Genomic DNA, 21031 nt, shown 5'->3' with positions numbered 1-21031 from the left:
TTCCCAGGGCTGAGTTAAGCTGTGTGGGACTCTGTGCACGCAGCGTTTCTTCTCTGAGAAATTTTTCAGGTTGTTCGGTGCTCATTTGGTGCTCTGGACCCGACCTGTGGGCATAGGTTTGTGAGCTAGGGTGCGACAGTCCTGAAGCAGTGAAGTGTAGGAGAGGCCGAAGCTCCCACTGCTGGGCTCCTGTGGAGGTGTGACCAGGGCCAGAAGGTGCAGTTAGCTGGCTGCGCCCCCGCAGCTGCGTGGCGCTTGCCACATCTGAATGGACTGCGGAGACTGAACTGTTCTTCTTGAGAGGGCGGTGTGAATGGAACCGTGTGCCTGCTCAGACCTCAGGGCGGGTCCTCAATGGCTGTCTTGGAAGAACCAGCATTGTGGGACACCAGGACAGCGCATGGGCAGTGGAGACTGTGTTTTGGCGTATCCCCTTGATGAAGTGCACCCCGCCGTCTGACTTCCCTGTTCAGTTCCAGAGCTGAGCTTCAAGAAGGGTGCGGGGGCTGCAGGCATCCCGCCCAGGGGGAGGGCAACAGTGTGGGGGCAACTTGGATTCTCACCACTGTCAGGACATAAAAGGGGTTTTGAAGGACCATGTAGTCCAGCCCATGTATTTTATTATTTTTTACTTAATCTTTATTGTATTTTTTTCCATTACCATTTAGTCCCCTACACCCCCCCTCTCCCCAAACCCACTTGTCATAGATACCGAAGCCCAGCAGGATGAGCTCACTGCCAAGGCCACACAGCTCGAGAGCAGCACGGCCGGGAGAACCAGGTGTTCGGATGCCTAGGTTAAAGCTTTCTCCCCCACCACCTCAGACAAACCTCCAAAGGCCTGAGGGCCCTCGATTTTTCATCTGCAAAAATAGTTGAACTTGACCCTTCCAGGTCTAAGATTCTCTGATCTCATGAACAGTTAATTGGGGGCTTTGGGAAGACTATAAAATCATTTGGTGTGTGTACCATAGCTTCCACTTACAGAGAAAATAAAGTTGAATATTAGCTTTGGAATGTGAACTAGTACCGGGTGCAGGGCTGTTTTCTACAGCCGTGTAGAAAATACAGGGGGTTAGAATCTCTTCTTAATGGGTCCCGGCTCCTGCAGGGCAAGCCCCTCAAGTGCCCCAGTGTGAAACCCATGTTGGACTCTGATTTGGTCAGTTATTTATGCTGCTTCAGGGCGGCGGTATTTGATATCCTGGGGGAGGGCACAGTAGCAGTCGGCCTCCTGAGCTGGTAGTGTCAGATTTCTGGCATGTTAGGGGCCTTGGGAGAGCTGCAAATGTCTGTTGGCACTGACAGATTAGACCATTTTGTTTCCAGTGGATCAACTAAGGTTAAACTTAAACAAATAGGAGCAGCTGGGAGCCTTTGGAAGGAGTGAGATGTGCGCATTCTCAGAAAAAAAGAAAAGTTTGTGCTCCCTGCGGAAGGAAGGATGAGGCGTGGAGCTCTAACAGCCCCCCTGAGGAAGGAAGCGGTCATTTCTCTGCCGCTTTGTTTTGTACTTTCAGTTAAGGAATTCCAGAAGTTGCAGGTTGTGGCTCATGACCTCCTTTTCTCCCTCTGCTGCTGCCTGCCAGAGGGAGGGAGGGCGGGCGGCTCTAAATAACACTCCGGCCTTTATGGAAGCATATCAGATGTTCCGGGAGCGAGTCTCCCTTGCTCACACTTGCTCACTGGCCCGCTCCCTTTCTCTCTCACTTGTACTCCGTGTCCGCTCACTCTCCTCACTGTGTCCTGTCTGTAGAACACGTAGTTAGTACTTCTCGCCTTATATAGCAAGGTCTGGTCGTTAATGTTAACAGAAATCTAACAACAGGGAAGGCTGCCAGATAGCATTAATCAGGCCAGTGTTTGGAATTTCATAAATGCTCTGACTTTGGGTACAAATTGAACGTTAGGAACAATACGAAACTGTTTTCTTCCTTCCTCTCTTTCCTCTCCCTCTGCCCTCTCCCCAGCCCATCCTCTCTCTCTCCCCCTGTTTTTGAATTCCTCTGCTCTGCTGTGTGCTTGCTACATTGGAACTTTGTTGATTTTTGCCACTTTAATTTGTTATTTCTCTCTCTCCGTCCACTTCAAGACCACAGGCAGAGCAGCTGCAGCCGGAGCCAGGACTCTGCAGAGGGGCAGGACGGGCAGGTCCCAGAGCAGTTCTCGGGGCTCCTCCACGGCTCCTCCCCGGTGTGCGAGGTGGGGCAGGACCCTTTCCAGCTGCTCTCTGCCACTGGCCAGAGCCATCCAGAAGTGTCCCCCACGCAGGGCACCTGCCACGAGACCAGCATGCAGCTGGAGGAGCCGGGTGTGCACGCTCCTGGAGGCTCCCCGCCCAGTGTCCTGGACCAGAGTAAGAGAGTGGGCTACCCAGCAGGCCTGCCCACCACTAACAGCCAATCGCACCCCGAAACTTTGACTCACACAGCGTCTCCACACCCTGGTGGTGCCGAGGAAGAAGGAGACCGGAGCGGGGCCAGAAGCCGGGTCCCTCCCACCAGCAAACCCAAAGCCGAACTCAAACTCAGCCGCAGCTTGTCCAAGTCCGACTCCGATCTCCTGACCTGCTCACCCACGGAGGACGCTGCGATGGGGAGCCGGAGCGAGTCTTTGTCCAACTGTAGCATCGGGAAGAAGAGGCTCGAGAAGTCGCCCTCTTTCGCCTCAGAGTGGGATGAGGTAAGGCTGTGTGACGTCACAGAGAGCGAGCTGGCCACAGCCCACCGCAGCTCTCCTGTGTGGGACTCCCGGGAGCAGGCTGTGGGCCAGGGTTGCCCCTGGTTCCTTCACACTGTGACCAGTGTGCTTCTGAGAGCCGTGCAGGAGGCAAGCCCCAAGTGGCTGGCAGGGTCTGCTCTCTGCCTGGATCGCAGAGAGCAGATCCATTTATGGTTGAACTGGAGGGTGGAGGCCCCAGCACAGCAGGACAGAGGGACAAGAGGTTTGGAGATGATTTAGATCCTGTCAGCCCCACTGAAGGAGTCATGCTCGCTCTGAAGGTGGTTAAGAAGCGCTAGAGTCCTTCCAGTGAGGCTTCAGGAGGAAGAGGGGAGATCCAGGGTTAGCTAGAAGGTGGAGGGAGGGGCTGGCTTTGGGAGAAGCTGCTGAAAGGGGATCCCAGAGGGCTTTTCTCTTCCCCACACCTCTGTGGTGTTCTTACCGTGTCCCCTGGAAGACCCTGTGCCTCTCCCAGCAGAAGTGCCTTACCCATCCCACATTTCCAGGCTGGTGAGGCAGGGGGCGAGGTGGTTCAGGAAACAGAGAGATTGGTGAGAACATGTTCAGAGTCTGGGGCCCAAGTTCCTTTCGTAACCATTGTTACAGGATAATTGAAATATGTACCTGACTATTCCTCAGTGGCCTGTGGCACATCTTACTGGGCAGAAGAATGTTTCTCAAAGATTGGTAAACACTCAGGGAATGTTAAAGTGCTGTCCTTGCAGGCTTCTAGCCAGGAGAAAGCTGCCTTTGAAGTGGACTGGGTCTGTCTCCCAGGAACATTTTCGGGAGAAAAATTTAGCTCTCAGGAGGAGGGGAGCAGTACAGCTGACTCCTGCGTTTGTAGACTAAATGCCTGTCCTGGCTCTGTTCTGGTTGCAGCTGCAAAGTTTTGTAAACTGAAGCTAACCCCATCCCCTGTGGGAACAGGGCGGGGGCGATCCTGCAGCGCTCGCGTCCCCAGATAAGACGGGTTCAGGGCTGTTTGTCAGGATCCCTGCCTGACAGAGGTGTTCACAGTCAGTGAAGTGGTGTGTGGTGGGCCTGTGCTGGCTGCGGCCGCTGAGGGAAAGCAGGCCCAGGGACAGGGCTCCAGGCCGCTGGGGAAGACGTCAGACGCGGTGTTTGTTCGGCCTGTGCACTCTACCTTTGTTTTTCAGAACAGAGTGTTGCTCACCCACAGCCAAGTCTAGAATGAGGCAGCCTGTGAGGAAGATAAGTGCAGTGTGCTCTGAAACGACAGGACAGTGAAGCGAGAAGGACATCTGTGGGAGTGGGGCAGTGGACGGGGGTGTGAGAGGGAGGAAAGGGCTTCAGGGAACATCGCAGAGAAGTGGGGTGAGGGTTGACGTGGAATTAAAGCGCCAGTGTTCTGGTTAAAACCAGATTGCAGCCAGTGGGATGGAGAAAGGATATTGCCGGCAGAGAGGGCAGCATGAGCAGAGGCGTGGCCTTGGGGGTGCTGGGGTCACTGGGTTTCTGTAGAGTGTAGAGTTTGTATGGGGACAATAAGAAATAAGGGTAGAGAATAAAATTGGGACCAGATTGTGAGAGGGCCTTGAACTTAAGGCTGAGAAATGAGTCTTTGATTCAATATCAAGGCACTATCTCTAGTCCTTTAAATGGGCCAGAAGACAGCGTTACCAGTCTAATGAGTTTGTTACCCCTTCTCTTTGACTCCATCTGCTGCGCGTGCCTCTCCCCAAGAGGTCAGCAGTGCTGGGTGAGTCCTCACAGGACTTTCCTGCTCTGTGAGTGGCAGCATTACCAGGCCGTCTCGTGGGCTCTACCCTTTCCTCCTGCAGAAGAAGCATGAAGTCCCTGGGCCACAGCCCAGCTTCGTTGCAGTTGGCTGTTTGGACTCATAAACCAGTTGTCTCTTGGCATCTTAATGAGAGGATGTTCATGTGCTGATACTCCCTTTGCAGGTAGAGATTGCAGATGGGCACAGGGGACCCAGGGACTGCTCAGGGTGTCCTGGGCCGGCCTGTAGTGCGATCTAGAAACACATTTTAAATTTGAAAACAGCTAAAGGCAATTGAGGTCTTCATGGAAAGAATTCAGAAGATTGAGCTTTGCTTGTGTAGTAAACCTTAACCCTTCAACATTGTTTTTGAGTCATATTATCTTGGTTTTTGTGGATGTTTCCCCAGTGGTTGGCTTTACACCCAGGCCCTTAGTAGGCTTTCCTAGAAGAGCACGCAGTAAGCAGCTGCTTCCATACCCCACCCCGACCATGCCTGAAGGCTGTTGTGTATCTTGTGCTTGGTGACTTTTTTTCTTTGTCATTCATCATTAGATCCCCGGAGGGGGGGGGAGGCTGCTCTAAGGGCTGAACCTGGGAGGCAGAGAAAGGCTCTGGAGCCCAGGCAGCTGTGATCCTGGCACAGGATAAATTGTGCACGGAGTTGGCCGGGCCCCTCATAGGAGGTAGTGCAGGGCAGTACAGAAGGCTCGGGCCCCAGAGTCAGCAGATCCAGCCTTGAGCCCCAGCTCCACCAGCTCCGCCTTGATGCGTGGAGGGCCTCGGGAAGCCTTCGTGCTTCACCCTGGTTCGTGAAATGAGGGTAGGCGAGTCTGAGTTGCAGAGTTGTTTGCACCAATTAGACAAGTGCCTAGCACAGGAACTAGTGTGTAAAAAGCACTGCGCGGATGGTGGGTTGTTACTGTGCCTGCAGTGTCTTCAGACCTTGAGGAAGGCAGAGCTTATAGGGCTCGTCCAGGTGTGGGACGGTGACTGGGGAGCAGCCGAGTTCAGGCCACTCAGCTCATGAAGCCCCGAGTGACTCTGCCCTACCCCAGGCCTGGAAGAGCTCGCCCAGCCTTGGAAAGCAGGGCAGGCGCCCCCCATTGTTCTTTGAGAAATTAATGAGCCTTTCTGCCTAACTCCCTGAGAGGAGAAGAGAGGTTATAAATCTCTGGTGTTTATTTTTCAATGTATTCTACATACAGTAGTTCCCTATTTATCCATGAAGGGTTCGTTCCAAGGCCCCACTGGTACCTGAAGCTGATACTAATGACCCCTACATATCTATTTTATCTATCTACACACACACACACACAGTGTTTTTTCCTATACATGCATACCTGTGATAAAGTTTAATTTATAAATTAGGCACATAAGAGATTAGCAACAGTGACTAATAGTAAAATAGCACTATTATAACGATATATTATAATGAAAGTTATGTGATGTAGTGTCTTTCTCCGTCTCTCTCTCTTAAAACCCCTCACTGCACTGTCCTCACCTTTGCACTAGAAGGAAGCACTTGACAGATTCCTTCCGGCATGCTGAACCGCCGGCATCACTGCTACTGCGCTTTGGGGCCTTCGTGAAGGAAAAGAAGGGTGACTGAACACAGGGACTGTGATCCAGGAATGCCGATCCGATCACCGGGGTGGCTGCTAAACGCCCGAGGGGCAGGTGCCGCGCACAGTGTGCAGTTGCTGGAAGGAGGAAGAGTCATGTCCTGGGTCATCCAGCCGAGCAGGATGGCGTGAAATTTTTATCACGCTACTCAGAACAGTGCCGTTTTAAACCTACAAATTGTTTATTTCTGGAATTACTCATATAACCATTTTTGTGTGGTTAGCCACAGGTAGCTGAAACCGCAGGAAGCAAAACCGTGGACAAGGGGGCACTGCTGTGACGGCCAGCAGTGCCCACCTGATGGGTCGGTTGTGTGGGAACGTGTGCAGCTGGCAGACGAGGAGTCGCCTTCTGCAGACAGACCGTTCCGTGTCAGTCCTTAGTGCGGCCCTCGTTAGCCACCCCGCACGGCGACGTCTGGAAGTTAGCCTGGTTAAGGTAAACACTGAGACCGTGTCCATCAGTGATACTAGCATTCTCCCTATCCTCTGTTATATTTTTAATAACAAAGAAGTAATAGAGTTTGTTTTTAAAAGCACTCAGCCTAAGAGGAGATCTAAATCCAAGCTTCGGTGGCTATTTTCTGTGTTCCCCAGTCAAATCAGAGGCACTCTTCATTGTCTTAACGATCCCGACAGTGTAACCGAGAAGCTGTACGTAAATAAAACTGGAGACGTGCATAGATACAGTGGGGAAAATCACCTGCATCTCTCTACACACAGTTAACACCTGTTATCATTTGATGTGTATCCAAGCTGGGGGTCTTAGCGTATGTACAGATTTGTCGTTGGCTTTTCTTACCTGCCGGCTGCCTATTGGACGTGCTGCGCTGGCACCGTCAACGAGGTGTGGATTCAGGTCCGGATTCTAAAAGGCGTAGTGTTCTGTTCCATGGCCACGCCGGTAGGTTAGTTTGTTGTTGCTTGGTCCCCACTTGCCCCGTATTGCACAGGGCATTTTCCATCAGCCCTTCGAGTGCATTCCCTCCCCTCCCTTCCTACCTGGATGTTTCAGGAGCCAACCCCCATGACCCAGTAGGCCAAGGAAATCGTGGCTTGACTGTGTTCCCTTACTGAAGACCACAACTCCTGTGAGGGACCCTGTCCCAGGAGCTGCCCTCTCTGGGTCCTGGTAGCCTGCCCGGGGCTCCTGGCTGGGACTGGCTCCCACCCCGTGCTGCTGGCCTTGTGCTCTGCCCAGACTTGTGTCAGTGATCCTTTGTTCAGCTCCTGCAGTTGCCCCGTTTGAATGTGCCGTCATTTTGCTGCAGGGACCCTGAGTGATACAGACATTTTTAGCACTGTTTCTGTCAAATGTAGGCAAGCCGGGTGGCTGTGTGCTGGAGCAGGAGAGACGGCTCTTGTGTGTGAATTGTGAATTAATCTTCATTTGCAGTTGAACCAGAAGGTGTAGATATTTAGTGTACTGGGAAGCAAGAGAAATCTATCATTTAACTTGAAGCCTTTCCCACTCCCAATTATAGCAAGAACGCTATTCTGCTTTCACCCAGTGGGCAGTGTGGTCAGCATTTCAGTTGTGGGCTGCTGGGTCCCAGTGGCCTGGAGGAGTTTCACCGCCGCGCCCCCGGGCCCCCCCCATCCTTGCACTGCCTGGCGCACCCACGGGCACACACACACAGCAGCAGTTAATGTCTGAAATGAACACCTCGGGAGAAGAACAGAAATAACCTCTGGTCAGATGGCGGTTTGAATGTGTACAAAGTCTGTGGGGTTAGAGAGGGCTCTCGAGTACCTGCCTTCAGACAGGAGTGAGGCCTCTGAAAGGGAAAGCCACGCAGGCTGCTTGTCGACTTCGCATGGATGTTGGAGTCATTTAGAACTTGGCTAAACACTGAAGTGATAAATCTGTGTTTTGTAATAAACCGTCATAAATATTAAACACGGGAAATGAGTGAAGACAAGCTTCATATGCATTTGTACAAGCTGAGAATAATTTCTGGTCAGGGATTTGGGGACTGTTCCAGTTTTGAACAGTCTGAAATAGTGGCCAAGGGGACCCTGGGCTCTTGAATCCCTCCTTGAGAAGTGAGGTGGCAATGGCAGGGAGGGCACCTTCCAAGCCAGGTCCCCACGCCCTTTCAAGCAGTTGGAGGCATGATGTCATCAGGAGAAAAGCTGATTGGTTCAACTCCACAGAGGCTTTTGCTGCTTTTAACTCTTCAGGGTTGGGTGTGCAAGAATGACTTAGATGTAAAGGAAAAAGATTTGGGCATTTGCGTTTCCAATGGCTAAACTGTCCACACCCTCTTCTGCAATACCTGCTGTTTTCATGATGTAAACAAGCATGCTGTGTAGTCCTTTCTGCTGACCAAAGCTGTCTCACTGTAAATAAGAATGTGACACTCCTACTTCTGGGGACAAATTAGAGCCTGGAGTGTCTCTTTTAGTTGCTTCCATGTGTACACTGGAATCACAGCTTTTGTCTTAGAACCTCTCCATTTCCCTTGGTTTTAGTGGTCTGTTAAGTTTTAGGTATTATATATATATATTTTTTTTTAAAAAAAGAATCTCATTTATTTTATAGGCAGTCCTGAATGAACAATGCTGGTCTTTCTGTGTGATAACTCCAAGTGATTTTTGTTAGCTTGGATAAAAATATGTACAGGGGTGGGCAAAAGTAGGGTTAGTGTTACTAGTATACAAAGCACAGAGTTAATAAAGCTACCGTAGTAATCGTAACCTGCACGTCTTTTCCACATGGACCGCTGTAAACCCTTATTCGCCTGCCCCCTATGCAGGTGCATTCCCATGGCCTTGACACTAACAGGAGAAGCATCGTGCTGTTAGGAATAAGCCAGAGTCAGTCCTGGCTCACAGTGATCTAGTGATGAAGAGAACTGGGTGTCCGCCCCGCCCACCCCCACGGAGCCTCTCCGGTGATCTCCTGATGACATCATGCCTGTAGTTGGGTGGCTTGCTGGAAAAGGGTGGGGCTTGCTGGAAAAGGGCGGGGTGGCTGGGACCTGGCCTGGAAGGGTGCCCTCCCTGCTGCTGCCACCCTACTTCTCACCACAGGAGTTTGGGAGCCCAAGACCTATCCTTTTTCCCTGTTGTTCATGCTTTTCTCCACTCACTTCTCCTGACTTCCTCTTTGCTGCTTTTCCTGTCATTTTACTCATCCTGCATCTTTTTTAATCTTTTTTTCCCATTTGCTCGCTCTCCCCTTTTCATCTATGCTCTTTTCTGGCTTTTTACTCTATTCCTTTTCCCACTGATTTTTCTTTCACACGCTTATTTTCACTGGTGGCATCGAGGAGAGGCTTTCTTAATACCATTTCCTTCTCAGCCTTCTCCACCGGAAGGATTTTTCTTGTATTTTTCTCTTTTTAACATTTTACCTGTTTGTATATTCTACAGAACATTTTACCTCTGGTGGCGTACCTGGCCTCCTCCCCAACATGCTGCCACCCTTACTGTCCCTTCATAAACAGACCGGTTCCGCTCAGCTGCATCAAGGCAGGCACCACCAAGCGCCAAATCCCTCCCGTGGAGGGATTTGTGGTATTTGTGAAATTGCTAGCAAGATGAGAATTGTCCTTTTCTCCTTTTTTGTTTAATTGCTTTCTTTTTAAACCACACCAAAAGCTTGGGTGACAGTGGCTGTGGGCGAATATATGAGAAGAATTTGATCTTTATTCCAGTGCAACCAGAGGCTGAGAATCGCAGAAACATTTTCTGGAACATTCCTTATGTACTTTGGTTCTGATTTTGTATTCTCTTCTTTTTTTCTAATAACAGCATCAGTAATATACAGACAGAATGATTGTACATAATTTTAGGGAATAGTACTTTATCTTATGTTATTCTAAGCAGTTGTTTTTAAGAAACAAGTAGAGGAATTTTCATGTAATCAGCAACAATATAAACTGAAGCCTGTTTTTATTACAATCATTCATTCATTTAGTTAATTTGTTCAACACCCGCTGTGTCCCAGGCACTGTTCTAAACCCTGGGATGAGCAGTGAACAAAACAGGTGGAATCCTCTGCATCATGGAAGTGACGTGTTCTAGAAGGGTAGGGGGGAAGAGAAATAACAGGACAGTAAGTAAAATTCAGAGCCTGCACTTGGTGATGTGTGCTAATGAGAAAAATAAAGCTGAGAAAAGGGAGGGGTGTGGTGGGAGGTGGGGGGGGGGCTGCAGTTGGTGGGGAACTGGGAGAGCCCTGAGGAGGTGAGAGTGCAGCCTGGGGGCGGGGGTGCTGGGGCCCAGCTGCTTTCTGTCTTTGCAATTAATTATTTTCTCCTGTGAGAGAAATTTAAAATTCAGTTCTACACTACATTGTCTTACAAATACACTTTGTTACTTGACTGCTACTTTTAAGTTCCTTTCTCTTTCTCTTTTTCCATTATTACCAGCTTCTTTTCTCACATTGTTTTTTCCCTCCTGATTTTTTCTGCTAAGCTGTTTGGGTAACCTTTTAAACGTACACACACACACGTACATATGTGATATACACACACACTTATATAACATACATATACTTCTAAGCAACTGAACTAGAATGAAACCTGAATTTCTTTTTTGGGTTTGTTTTTTTTTTATTAGTACATTTTTATTTTAGTTTTATAATTTTATTATCTGTCAGTACTAGTAAAACCTCAATCCTCTTTCTTTATTTGATTCTTTTTATTATTGTTGTTGTTATTGTTGTTATATTTTATTGTTTATGCCATTACGGCTGCCCCCACTCTGTAGCCACCTGCCCACCTGCACCCCGCCCTGTGCCTCAGGCAGTCCTCACACCTGTGTCCATGTCCTTGGGTTGAAATCTGAATTTCTAAGAATTTCTCAGAGTTGATCATTGTTCTTGTCATCATCCCAGGAATGGATCGAGTTGAGTGTGTTCTGGTGGAGGGTGGGGTTCAAAGTCATTGTCTCAGAAAATTTACATTTACATACATTTCCATGGGTGCACCACATATTTAAATCAGAAATAAAATCTGAAAAACAGGATGATAAGGCAAGGGGAAAGGAATTCAAAATTATTTAGACTGGAGGATGGCCAGGAATCTAGAAAGTGGGAGATACCAAGAGAGGAAGACAGCTAGCTAGATGTTCAGGGAGTCGGGCAGGCGGGTCTGGATGCCAGCACCTGGAACTCAAAAGGGTGCTGGTGCCCTAAAACCCACCTTCAGGGCTGATGGCCTGATTGCATCAGTCTGTAATGCTCCCCTTGGGTCCAAGCCAAGAGGTTCCAAACAGGTAATTGCAACCCATTAAAAGGTGATTTGCCAGTAGTTGCAGACATCCTCTGACCCTGGAGGGACTTAGGGAGGTCAGTGTAAAGGGAGCTCCTCAGACACCAGGTATGGAGAGTGGCTTTGTGCACACGCACACGTGTGTGAGACAGCAAGGGTGTGTGTAGGGTCTGTGTTAGTTCAGCTGGCGAATAACTTGGTATCTGGGTGTCCAGCTGTGAGCGGGGGTACAGCTCAGTCAGCGGTGTCTGGAGACTGTGGGTGCCTGGCCAGTGAAGGTGCATCAAGGTGCCCTATGTGTGGTGCCTGTGGTCCATCCTTCCATAGGTCTGGCTGCTTTAGACCTCGTCATCTCTGGCTCACAGAGCCCTGGGAAGTAGAGCAAAACAAGCCGGCTTTGTTATATACACACCACTATGTCTCTGTGGTTTGTCCTCCTTGAAATGACTAGGACCCAGAGAAGCTCATTTGTTTAGAGATGTGCTGTGTGGTCAGAGTGGCCAATAATTACCTGGCCATCTAGTGAGGGACAGGCTAGCTTCTTATTATATAAGGCCCTAGGAAAGCAGTTCATCTGGACCTCACTTGGGCTTCCTTGGGAACCTGTGGCCCTCAGCAGTGACACAGAGCTCTTCTCAGGACTCCAGTGTTGTGCCAGCGCCGTCAGAGATGTGATCTCCAGTCTCAGCTCCGCGATCTCTACTGTCAGGGCCCTGCCTAGGCTTCCTCTGCATTCCTTTGTCCTGCTTTTCCCCCCATCGATGTTCCTTTTTGATGTCACCATGTGAGTAGCCAGTGGGAAAGAAGAATGCTTGGGGCCTGAAGATGCTGGGCAGGAGGAGGTGCTGAGGGGTCTTCCCAGGCATCCCACTCTGCCGTGCACAACAGCTCTAATGACCCGTCTCCGGTGCCGCAGGCCCACCTGTCCGTAACTCGGGCGGCCTGTTTGTCTGGACAGGTGGGAAACTGCCTGAGCTCACTAGGGGTCTGCAAATGACAATGTGTCTATGTCTGTTCTTGCCTATCCTGATTTAAACAACCAGGAAGCCATCATAAACTCAGTTGAAATAGTGTGGTTTATGTAAATATTTGGAATTACTTTGAGCAGAACCTCCCTAAAAAAAAACTCCGGGAGTACCTTGTATCTATTACACAGTGTATGTGCAGTCTTGGGCTTGCTGCTGGGCTAGCTTCCCACACTGACACCCAGATGGTGAATGATCCTGGAGAAGCTTATCTTCAGGGGTTGGCCGAACCCTCTGTGCTGGCCTGTAGGACAGAAGAGAACGCCGTGGAACTTGGGGAGTGGCAGAGGAGGGGGCACTCAAAGGGCAGGAATTATCAAGTCCCAAAGTCTTGAGCTGTGTTCTTGAAGGAAATGTTAGTCTTAAACAACTTTCATTTCTAACTGAAAATGGAATTTTTATACTCTGGGAATTTTTTAAAAAGTTATAATACCTGAATATGGCTGAAATTTAAAGGGTACCAAAAAATATAAAAATTTTAAACTGTATTTTATTAATTGTGCTATTACAGTAGTCCAAATTTTTCCCACCTTTACCCTCCTCCACCCACAGCCTCCATTTCTTCAGGCAGTGCCCACACCATTGTCCCATGCCCACGGGTCATATGTAGGTCTTTTAGCTACTCCATTTCCTATACTGTACTTTACATCCCCATGGCTATTCTGTAACTACCAATTTATACTTCTTAATCCCCTCACCTCTTCACCCATTCCCCCATACTCCTCTCTATTCTGGCAACTGTCAAAACACTGTCCTTATCCATGATTCTGTCTCTGTTCTTGTTTGCTTAATTTGTTTTTTAGATTCAGTTGTTGATAGGTATGTATTTATTGCCATTTCATTGTTTATAGTTTTATCTTATTCTTAAATAAGTCCCTTTAACATTTCATATAATAATGCTTTGGGGATGATGAACTTTAGTTTTCTTGTCTAAGAAGCTCTTTATCTGCCCTTTGATTCTAAAGATAGCTTTGCTGGGTAGACAGTTCTTGGCTGTAGGTCCCCGTTTTTCATTACTTTGAATGTTTCTTGCCGATCCCTTCTAGCCTGTGAAGTTACTTTTGAGAAATCAGCTGACAATCTTAGGAGATTTCCCCCTTAGGTAACTAACTGCTTTTCTCCTGCTGCTTTTAAGATTCTATCTTTATCTTTAACCTTTGGCATTTTAATTATGATGTGTCTTGGAGTGGGCTTCTTTGCATCTATCTTGTTTGGGACTCTGTGCTTCCTGGGCTTGTGTGTCTATTTCCTTCACCAAATTAGGGAAGTTTTCTTTCATTATTTTTTCAAATAGATTTCCAATTTCTTGCTCTTTCTCTTCTCCTTGTGGCACCCCTGTGATGCAAGTGGTGGAACAATTGAAGTTGTCCCAGAGGCTTCTTACACTATCCTCATTTTTTGGATTCTTTGCTCTTCCTGTTGTTCTGATTGATGGTTTTTTGCTTCCTTATGTTCCAAGTCATTGTTTTGATTCTCAGCTTCTTCCACTCTAGTGTTGTTTCCCTGTAAGTTGTTCTTTATTTCAATTAGTATATCCTTTGTTTCAGACTGACTGGATCTTTTTTATGCTGTTGAGGTCCTCACTAAGTTCCTTGAGCATCCTCATAACCAGTGTTTCGAACACTGCATCTGATACATTGCTTATCTCCATTTTATTTAGTTCCTTTATGGAGTATTGATTTGTTCTTTCATTTGGGCTACGTTTCTTTGTCTCCTCATTTTGTCAGCCTTGCTGTGTTTGTTTCTGTATATTAGGTAGAGTTGCTATGAGTCCCTGTCTTGGCAGTGCGGCCTAATGTAGTAGGTGTACTATAGGGTCCAGTGGGACAGTCTCCCCTCTCACCCAAGCTAGGTACTGGAGATACACCCTTCAGGTAGGCTGAGTACACCCTTCTCTTGTAGCTGAGCTTTGATTGCTATTGGCAGGTCAGTGGGAGGGATTTACCCAGGCCAGTCAGCTGCCAGTACTGGCTGTGACCACTGACGACCAACCTCCACGCTTCATGGAGGATCAGCTGTGCACAGGCACTGGTGCTCCAGTGCGATTTGTATCTGTCCACTGGGTGCACAGGCTCTGGGGTTTTCCTGGGTGGTGCAGGCCAAGCTCAGCCCCCTGTGTTTTGCCCTGGGGCTACCTGAGATATGAAGCAATCTGAGATGGCTACTACTTACACTGGCTTGGATTCTCAGGAGAGGCCAAGCAATGAATCTAGGCTGGCTACTGCTAGTTTAAGAGGATTTAAGAAGTTGTGAAGAATGAACTAAGACCAGCCATTCATATGGAAAAGCAGCCTGGGTGGGACAATCTCTGGGGATCAGAAAAGGGACAATGGCTTCTTCCTGCCTTACTGGGAGAAAGCTGTCTCCAAGCTCTCACTTTGATGCCAGACACTTCACTTCCTCCCTGTATGCCATTGGTGCCTTTCAAGTGGCTACCCAAGTGCTGGAGCTCAGAGGGAGTGATCTGAATAAGTCCGTGTGTGGGTTCTCTAAGGAGGGACTCCACAGGGGTTTCTTCCACTGAATCAAACCCACTGGTTTTTGCAGCCAGAAGTTATGGGGACTTAATCTCCCTGGCACTGGAACCCTGAATAGAGGGGCCTTGTGTGGGGCTGGGACTCCTTGCTCCTGAGATACCCCTGTCGAATTTTTATCTGCCACACGTGGATGTGGGACCAGCTCATTCTAGGTCTCTGGCCCTCCTACCATTCTCAGTGGATGTGGCTTCTGTAATCCTGTAGTTGTCAAACTTCCATTCAACTTGATTTCTGACATTTCTGAATGATGGTGGTTCTATATTTTCATTGTAATTTTGATGTAGTTGTGTGAGGAGGTGCACTGTGTTTACCTATGCTGCCTTCTTGACCAGAAGTCCTATAAATTTTTTTTTAAAGTCTCCCTTTCTCTGTGTCCCTTTGACACCCAGTCCTCTCACCGGTTTTTTGAGTATCCTTCCAGAAGTAGTCTGTGCTTTTATAATTTAGACATGTCGAGTATTTTTCTTTTTCTGTTTAAGACAAATGGCGCCATATTATACATAATGCTTGAACTTTGCTTTTTTCGTTTAATATTTTTGCCCATCATTTTGATTAACTACATGAAGTATTTTCTTTAATACTTAATAGTATCCATAGTATGGATACACTATTATTTATTTGAAAATTTTCCCCTAGATGGACAGTCTAGATGTTGCCAAGTTTTTACTGATTAAAAGTGAAGCTGCAGTGCATATCCTTATTCAGGTTATTGAAAAATTTCTAGTAGGCGAACAGCTGTTTTAAAGGTTGTTAGCTTTTTAATTTCTTTAACAAATTGGTAATGTTATTTGGTATAGTTTTAAAGTGGTGTCTTTTATTATGAGTGATGTTGGCATCTTCTTCTTACGTTTAAAAAACATTGTTTTGTGCTTGTTCTTTTCCTTTTTCTTTCTTCCTGTTTATATTGTTGAATCAGTTTCTTTCTTTGCATTTGTAGAAGCTCTTTATGTTTGAAGAAATTAGCCCTTTATCTGTGATATCAGTTGTCTTTTGGCTTTGTTTATGGTATTTGTTGTTTTTTTTTTAATTGGGGTAAAATTGACATATAACTTTTTTAACATACAGCAATTTAAAACTTTCATGTAGTCGAACCTATCAATCTTTTCATTAATGAGTTCTGGATTTTGTGCTCTAGTTAAAAAGACCTTCCCTACTCTAAAAAAAATTTGTGTTGTTTTTTTCTTCTAGTACTTTTATAGTTTTATTATTCAGGTTTAGATATTTGTCTCTTGTGGAATTTAGTTTCATATAAGGAGTATTAAGTCACCTGTTGACTTTTTTCCAGTCACACTGAAGCATGAATGTGTCCACACCAAACGTATCGCTGGCATGCATTTCACTGTGGACGAGTTCCCCCATCAAGTCAGTTAACACGTTCGTCGCTTCACATAGTGACTTTCTTGTGTGAGGACATGTAAGTTCAACTCTCTCGGCAAGTTTCACTTACATGATAGTGTTATCATGTTATATATTAAATCTTCAGACTTTACCATATAACTGAAAGTTTGTACCCTTTCACCAAAGTCTCCCTATTTCCCCCTTCTCCCAGCCCTCCTGGTTCTGTGAGTTCAACTTTTTTTTTTAAGGCTCCACATGCAGTTGATACCATACAATGTTTGTCTTTGTCTGGCTTACTTCACTTTGCGGAATATTCCCCAGGTTTGTTCCTTTTGTCACAAATGACAAAATTTCCTTTTTAAATGCTGAATAATATTCCATTTTGTATGTATTGCATTTTCTTTATTTGCCAGTGGACACTTGTTATTTCCATACTTTGGCTATTGTACAGAATGCTGCTTTGAACATGGAAACACATATATCTCTTTGACATGCTAATTTATTTCCTTTGGATGTACCCAGGGGTAGAACAGCTGGATTGTGTGGTAGTTCTGTTTTTAATTTTTCAAGGGAATTTCTCACTGCTTTCCACAGTGGTTTCACCAATGTACGTTCCCACCAGCAGTGCACAAGGGCTCCCTTTCCTCCATGTTCTCGCCAGCACTGACCTCTTGTCTTTTTGACGATAGCCATTCTAACAGGTGTGGGTGATACCTCATGGTGGTTTTAATTTTTATTTCCCTGATGGTCAGTGATATTGAACACATTTTCCTGTACCTGTTGGCCATTTGTATGTCTTCTTTGGAAAAATGTCTACGTACATCCTTTACCCATTTTACATTATTGTTTTTTTTGCTGTTGTGTTGTATGGGTTCTTCATGTAGTTTGGATGTTAGCCCCTTAACCAAATGTGCGGCTGATGAACATCTTCTCCCCCTTCCATAGGCTGCTTTTTTGTTTTTCAGTGGTATTCTTTGATGTGCAGAAGCTTCTTAATTTGATGTCATCTTGTGTGTTTATTTTTGCTTTTGTTGCCTTTGCTTTTGGGTTCAGATTCAAAAAATCGTTGCCAGGAGTAAACATTCTTCCGATTTTTGGCACCTATTTGATCCATCGCACTATTTGGTTCCATCTCCCAGCTGAAGAGACTGAAATCTGGAGAGCTGAAGTGACTTGCTGAAGGTGTTAGAGTGGATAAATGAGGGGAGCCGGCTGGAGCTACATCTCCTAAGTCTTAGTTAGGTTGTATTTGGAATATAGGTGAGCCGAATTTGTGTTTTGGTGTTAATTAGCAGTTACTTTTTAGTTCCTGTTGTTTGAACCCAAATTACTACAGCTTTTCCTCCCAACTCCAGAAAAAGTTGTGTCTGTGTGTGTGAAGGAAAGGAACTTGGGAAAGGGAACTTCCCGGAGAAAGCCTGAGTTTCCTTTTCATTGTTAAGGCTCCAGACATTTTTTCCCCTTTACTGCTGTCCCAGATGGAGGGCTGCTAGGTTTTCTTCTGTGACTTACAGAATGATAGGATGATGTACAGCAAATTCGCAAATCAAGAAATCGGAAGAAATCTGAGTTGCCACGTTATCCAACTGCCTTATGAACAGTTACTTCCATGTTCCTTCAAAGTGATCTTCCAGCTTTTGCTTGGAAGCTCCAGGTGGCTGTCTCCCCTGTCCACTCCTACCTGTGTGAGCTCGTGGAATCTGCTTTCACATTTCCAGCTGAACTCTGTGATTTCCACCTCATCAGCTCTGGTTCTAACTTCTGGGTCACACACCCTGCCCTGCTTCCCAGTTCAGATATTTGAAATGCACTTACATCCTCACGCCCCGAAACCTTTCTGTGTCCTTGCCAGGCACTGCAGTTCCTCCTTCCGACCTCAGGTGACTTGTTCTCAAACTGCCTCTGTACTGGCCGTTCTCTCGAAGATGTATGATATCATTACAGACCACATTGTACATTGTGGTTAGATTCTACCTGTGACATGGCACCTGGTAATGCTTCATCAAGGAGTTGGCTATGCCTCCTACTCTCCTGAAAAATTAAGGGGACTGATTTGTCAGTGAGCCCAAATCAAGGACCCCTCCATAGCTGCTCCCCGCCCCACTTCAGGAGGCCATATGAAAGCTGTTCTTTGAAGCTGGTTAGAGCTTGTCGTGGCCCTGTGAAGCTTATGCCTGTGCATCCTGCCTGGGAGACACAGCTCAGCCTCTCCCCTGCGGTGCTTTTTGGCAAAATCAATGTAGGCCTTCCCTGCACCCCATCACAGACCAGAGACTGTACCTGTCAGCATAGTCATCTTTTGCTTGGTCCCTGAGACTTTCTCAGGCCTTGATTGGCAGCTTTAGGACTCACCATGACCTCAATTTCAGGTGAAGGTGATTCTGTACCAGTTTTTCATTCGAAATCAATAGGATTGATGAGAACTGGGAAAACCTGTGTTGTATAAATGAGCCTGAGCCAGGCCATATACAAGGGTGTCTCAAGCCCTCACTTGCCCTTGACTCTAACTCTTCCTCTTCTCCACCCCGTGTCAGTCACCGACGTCTCCTTCCAGAATCTGCCCCCTTCCTCCATTCCCACTGCCCTTCCTGGTCCCACCTCCACAGTCACCCCTCAGGGTTCTGCTTGCATCTCGGCTTCCTTCTCCTCTGCTCCATTATACTTGCGGCGCCCTTATCATGTTCCTAAATATTGTGTATACCTCCCCTGACTAAAAACCTTCCTGGTGCCCTCTTGCTGCAGTAAAAGTCCAAATTCCACAACCTGGAGTTCATGGTTTTTCAGAAAATGAATCTGTGGTCCAGCTTCTATACCTGGCTTTCTCTCTCATCTCGTAGTGTTTTTCTGGTTCCAGTCAATTTCTTTACCCACTTTTTCTCTACACTGGTTTATAGCCTTTCCCTGTTGGAAGGACTTTCTCCGTTTCTTTTGCCTGAAATTCCACCCTTCTTTAAAGCTTGCTTACTCATGGAACACGTATTTCGAGAACCTACTGTGTACCAGGTAGTTCTGGGTGCTGCGCATACAAAAGTGAAATAGTAAGCAGAGTAAACACTTACCCAGCTTTTGAGGGACTTAGAGTTTAAAGAAGAGACGGGTATTGAACAAGTACAAACAAATAATGAAAGTATTGTCACAGAAGAAAGTAAACGCTGCTGGAGAAGAAGAACAAAGTGCTCTGAGGCCACAGTGAGGTGAGGCCCCAATTAGACTGGAGGGGTCACCTGGTGAACGACACTGGGCCCAGGGCCCAGTTCAGGAAGCTCACCTCCGGCACTAATTTGGCACTTGAGGCATTGCTGACCTTATGGGATTGTTGGGGGGGGTGGGGGGGGGGTTGGTGTGTGTGTGTGTGTGTGTGTGTGTGGCCAGCCTAGCTCCCTAACCAGGTTAGAGACCTTTCAAGGTTAGTACTCACAGTTCATTTTTACTAGGCCTTAGGCTCTCTGGCCCAGAAAAGGCACTCAGAGCTGTGGGTTGGTGGTTAAGGGCCCCAGAAGGATGTTGGAGGTCAAGGTTTGGGTTGCTAAAACCTTGCCATGCCCGGGCAAAGACTTCTTTTCTTTTCCTTATTGAGAGAGATAATAATTAAGTCCTTCTTCCGCTCAGCCTTAAATTGTAATTTTTACTTCCTTTTTCATTCTCTAGGAGTAAGTAATAGCCCTTTTATGCTGCAACTGAGAGATTCTAGACAACATGTGGAATAATTTGCATTGCAGATGAGAGCATAGAAATTTATGTATTTCAGGAAAGGTTTATTGCTGGTGTTTTATGGATTTCTCAATTTAATAGAGTAGCACCCCACCTCCATTTTCTTTTATTGAAAATGTTGGTTTACTAAAACTTTCTCATTTAGAAAGAAGGGCTTGAATTTGACATTTAAATGCCAGCATATGTTTTCAGCTAACTCGGTTTACTGCCCGTCCCGCTCCCCACACATAAACACTTCAACGTCTGTAAGGAATATTGAAAATAGAAGTCTCTTGGAAGTGTTACAGCTCTTTCTGCTGTCCAGTGTCATATATTTAAGTGAAGAACAGAAATAGGTTTGGCCATTTTTTGGCCCCTAATCTTTCAAATTAGAAGAGAGGAGAAAAGAACCCATGCAGACACGCTGGGGTGCAGCTGAGCTGTCGGCCCCTGCCCAGGCCGCTCCCCCGTCCCTGCGGGTCTCCAGAAGGATGTGGCTGTGGCAGAGTGAACACACAACTGAACAAACCCTCAGCTGGGTCCGTGTGTTTAAAGCCATTTTCAGGGTTTATAGGCACTTACCCGACAGAGCAGAAAAATTAGCATCTCTGACATATATGGTACTGGCAGAATGGATTCGGCTAGAGGAAGTTTTCCAAAGCCCATTTTTTTTTAATTAGAAATATTGCTGCTGATCCAGAAATAAGGTCCTTGATGAGTCTCCCCTGTTGAATATTAACCCAGAGGTCTGGCCACGCGCCAGTGCAGATAATGCTGTTTCTCTGTGCTAAATTCCCCCTGAAGGTTTAATTAGATTTGGCCTTTTTTCATCCTGGGCAGCAGCTCGAGAACTGCCAGTTTCTAAGGCCAGAGCCTAGTGATGGATGCATTTGTTTCACTGCTGACAAAGACCGCAATATACAATCTTCAGACCCTTGAGGATGAGAAGAGACTGATCTCATTGAGGAGCGAGTCTGTTGGCCCTAGTACAGAGGTGGGTCGACGTCTCCGTGTGTCCGGGAGGGGTTCACTTGTCCAGGTGGGCCTGAGCAGACTGGGTGTTGCAGCCTGCTTGGGCTTCTTCCTGGGCAAGGGCTCCACTGTGCTTCATTTGGAACCTTCAGCAGTG

At 47.0% G+C, this 21031-nt stretch overlaps 1 protein-coding gene across 4 annotated transcripts in view; it reads left to right on the top strand.

The window, feature by feature from the left end:
* Positions 1–21031, top strand: part of ANKS1A (ankyrin repeat and sterile alpha motif domain containing 1A) — a 187900-nt gene that overhangs the window by 113677 nt on the left and 53192 nt on the right. For all 4 annotated transcript variants that reach the window (XM_045835604.1, XM_045835594.1, XM_045835584.1 and 1 more), the window contains one exon: positions 2093–2682. In XM_045835604.1, the coding sequence (XP_045691560.1) occupies positions 2093–2682 (590 nt within the window). The remainder of the gene's footprint in view (positions 1–2092; positions 2683–21031) is intronic.

Source organism: Phyllostomus hastatus, unplaced genomic scaffold (assembly GCF_019186645.2).
Source record: "Phyllostomus hastatus isolate PE091 unplaced genomic scaffold, TTU_PhHast_1.1 phas_contig_1048, whole genome shotgun sequence".
Lineage (NCBI taxonomy): Eukaryota > Metazoa > Chordata > Mammalia > Chiroptera > Phyllostomidae > Phyllostomus > Phyllostomus hastatus.
This window is presented reverse-complemented; position numbering and strand designations above follow the sequence as displayed.